This window comes from Penaeus japonicus, unplaced genomic scaffold, assembly GCF_977035675.1.
Source record: "Penaeus japonicus unplaced genomic scaffold, GWHDUDI00000001_assembly GWHDUDI00000032, whole genome shotgun sequence".
In the NCBI taxonomy this organism is placed as follows: domain Eukaryota; kingdom Metazoa; phylum Arthropoda; class Malacostraca; order Decapoda; family Penaeidae; genus Penaeus; species Penaeus japonicus.
The window spans coordinates 6,816,163-6,818,918 of record NW_028234434.1 but is presented as its reverse complement, the minus strand read 5'-3'; the positions used below and the strand labels follow the sequence as shown (position 1 = coordinate 6,818,918).

The window sequence follows — 2,756 nt, the reverse complement described above, 5'->3', positions numbered from 1 at the left end:
GTTAACAATAGTGGTTAACAAAGTGTCACTCACGGGGTGCTCCAAGGGTTCACCATGGCTTTCTACTGTTTTTATCTTATATAAATGATTTATATAATGTGTGCAACACTTTGAAATTCACCCTTTTTGTTGATGACACTATGATGAAACCTTTCATGAAAAAAAATATATAAATAAAACCACAGACTAGGTAAGATAGAGTGAATGAATGAGAAAGAAGGGGGGAATATGAATGAAGGAGAGGGAAAGAGAATTATATGAAGTAAAAAGTGAGAATTGGTTCTCGGCTGTTTCGGTCCTCCATCACCGTTAATGTCTACTCACTCAGGATCGAAGAAGTATGTTGAACTAGATTTTTATTCTCTTTATTATCAACTACTTTTTCAAACATATGTATGTGTCATAGATCATATGTATTAATCATATTTCCTCATATTTTTATTCCAATGGTAAAGAAACTTATTCAAAAAACAATAATTTACCGGCTTTATCTTTTCTTCTTTTTTTCTTATTACATGATTTGATAAGGCCTGTTTGATAATCCAGATGAGATGGTGAATCAGAATTCTGCATGGTTTTAAAATCATCTCTAAATATACATTACATAAAACATGTGATGCATTCCCCTGGCTTAAACAATACAAATTTATCAAGAAGAACCATATTATTATGGGGAAGTGGACGTAGATGTTGAAGTTGAGGTGGAAGTGGAGGTCGAGGTAGATGTAGATGTGGAAGTTGATGTCGAAGTGGACGTAGATGTTGAAGTTGATGTCGAGGTAGACGTAGAAGTTGAGGTCGAGGTGGATGTGGAAGTAGAAGTTGATGTTGAAGTAGACGTAGATGTGGAAGTAGAAGTGGATGTTGAAGTCGATGTCGAGGTAGACGTAGATGTTGAGGTTGAAGTTGATGTTGAAGTAGACGTAGAAGTTGAAGTCGAGGTTGACGTGGAAGTAGAAGTAGACGTAGAAGTAGATGTTGAAGTCGATGTCGAAGTAGATGTAGAAGTTGAGGTCGAAGTGGACGTGGAAGTAGAAGTGGAGGTTGAAGTAGACGTAGATGTGGAAGTAGAGGTGGATGTTGAAGTCGATGTCGAGGTAGACGTAGAGGTTGAGGTCGAGGTGGACGTGGAAGTAGAAGTGGAGGTTGAAGTTGATGTTGAAGTAGACGTAGATGTGGAAGTAGAGGTGGATGTTGAAGTCGATGTCGAAGTAGATGTAGAAGTTGAGGTCGAGGTGGACGTGGATGTAGAAGTTGATGTTGAAGTAGACGTAGATGTGGAAGTAGAGGTGGATGTTGAAGTCGATGTCGAGGTAGACGTTGATGTGGAGGTTGATGTTGAAGTAGACGTTGAAGTGGAGGTCGAGGTGGACGTGGAAGTAGAAGTTGATGTTGAAGTAGACGTAGATGTGGAAGTAGAGGTGGATGTTGAAGTCGATGTCGAGGTAGACGTAGAGGTTGAGGTCGAGGTGGACGTGGAAGTAGAAGTGGAGGTTGAAGTTGATGTTGAAGTAGACGTAGATGTGGAAGTAGAGGTGGATGTTGAAGTCGATGTCGAAGTAGATGTAGAAGTTGAGGTCGAGGTGGACGTGGAAGTTGATGTTGAAGTAGACGTAGAGGTGGATGTTGAAGTCGATGTAGAGGTAGACGTTGATGTGGGGGTTGAGGTTGATGTGGAAGTAGACGTAGATGTGGAAGTAGAGGTGGATGTTGAAGTCGATGTCGAGGTAGACGTAGATGTGGAGGTTGATGTTGAAGTAGACGTTGAAGTTGAGGTCGAGGTGGACGTGGAAGTAGAAGTTGATGTTGAAGTAGACGTAGATGTGGAAGTAGAGGTGGATGTTGAAGTCGAGGTAGACGTAGATGTGGAGGTTAATGTTGAAGTTGAGGTCGAGGTGGACGTGGAAGTAGAAGTTGATGTTGAAGAAGACGTAGATGTGGAAGTAGAAGTGGATGTTGAAGTCGATGTCGAAGTAGACGTAGAAGTTGAGGTCGAGGTGGCCGTGGAAGTAGAAGTGGAGGTAGAAGTTGATGTTGAAGTAGACATAGATGTGGAAGTCGGAGTGGAGGTTGAGGTTGGCGTATTAGACGTGGAAGTGGATGTAGAAGTTGAAGTCGAGGTTAATGTAGATGTGGGGGATTCTGTAGAAATAATTGGCGAAGGAGCTGTTGTGGTAACTGGTGAAGGAGCAGTTGTAGTAGCTGGAGAAGGAGCTGTTGTAGTTATTGGAGAAGGAGCTGCTGTAGTTACTGGCGAAGGAGCTGCTGTAGTTACTGGCGAAATAGCTGGTGTAGTTACTGGCGAAGGAGCTGTTGTAGTAGCTGCAGAAGGAGCTGTTGTAGTTACTGGCGAAGGGGCTACTGTAGTTACTGGCGAAGGAGCTGTTGTAGTTACTGGCAAAGGGGCTGCTGTAGTTACTGGCGAAGGAGCTACTGTAGTTACTGGCGAAGGAGCTGTTGTAGTTACTGGCGAAGGAGCTGATGTAGTTACTGGTGAAGGAGCTGCTGTAGTTACTGGCGAAGGAGCTGCTGTAGTTACTGGCAAAGGAGCTGCTGTAGTAGCTGGAGAAGGAGCTACTGTAGTTACTGGTGAAGGAGCTGTTGTAGTTACTGGCGAAGGAGCTGCTGTAGTTACTGGCGAAGGAGCTGTTGTAGTTACTGGCGAAGGAGCTGCTGTAGTTACTGGCGAAGAAACTGTTGTAGTTACTGGCGAAGGAGCTGCTGTAGTTACTGGCGAAGGAGCTGCTGTAGTTACT

The 2,756-nt window shown here is 43.5% G+C and overlaps 1 protein-coding gene across 1 annotated transcript; it reads left to right on the top strand.

The window, feature by feature from the left end:
• Window positions 1-232: 232 nt before the first annotated feature.
• On the top strand, window positions 233-2,081 carry LOC147467950 (uncharacterized; the record flags this gene model as incomplete). The annotated part of the gene is made up of 2 exons (XM_086556189.1): window positions 233-269; window positions 655-2,081. Coding segments are annotated over exons 1-2 (1,464 nt in total), but the record flags the coding sequence as incomplete, so codon positions are not given.
• Between the last annotated feature and the right edge of the window lie 675 nt (window positions 2,082-2,756).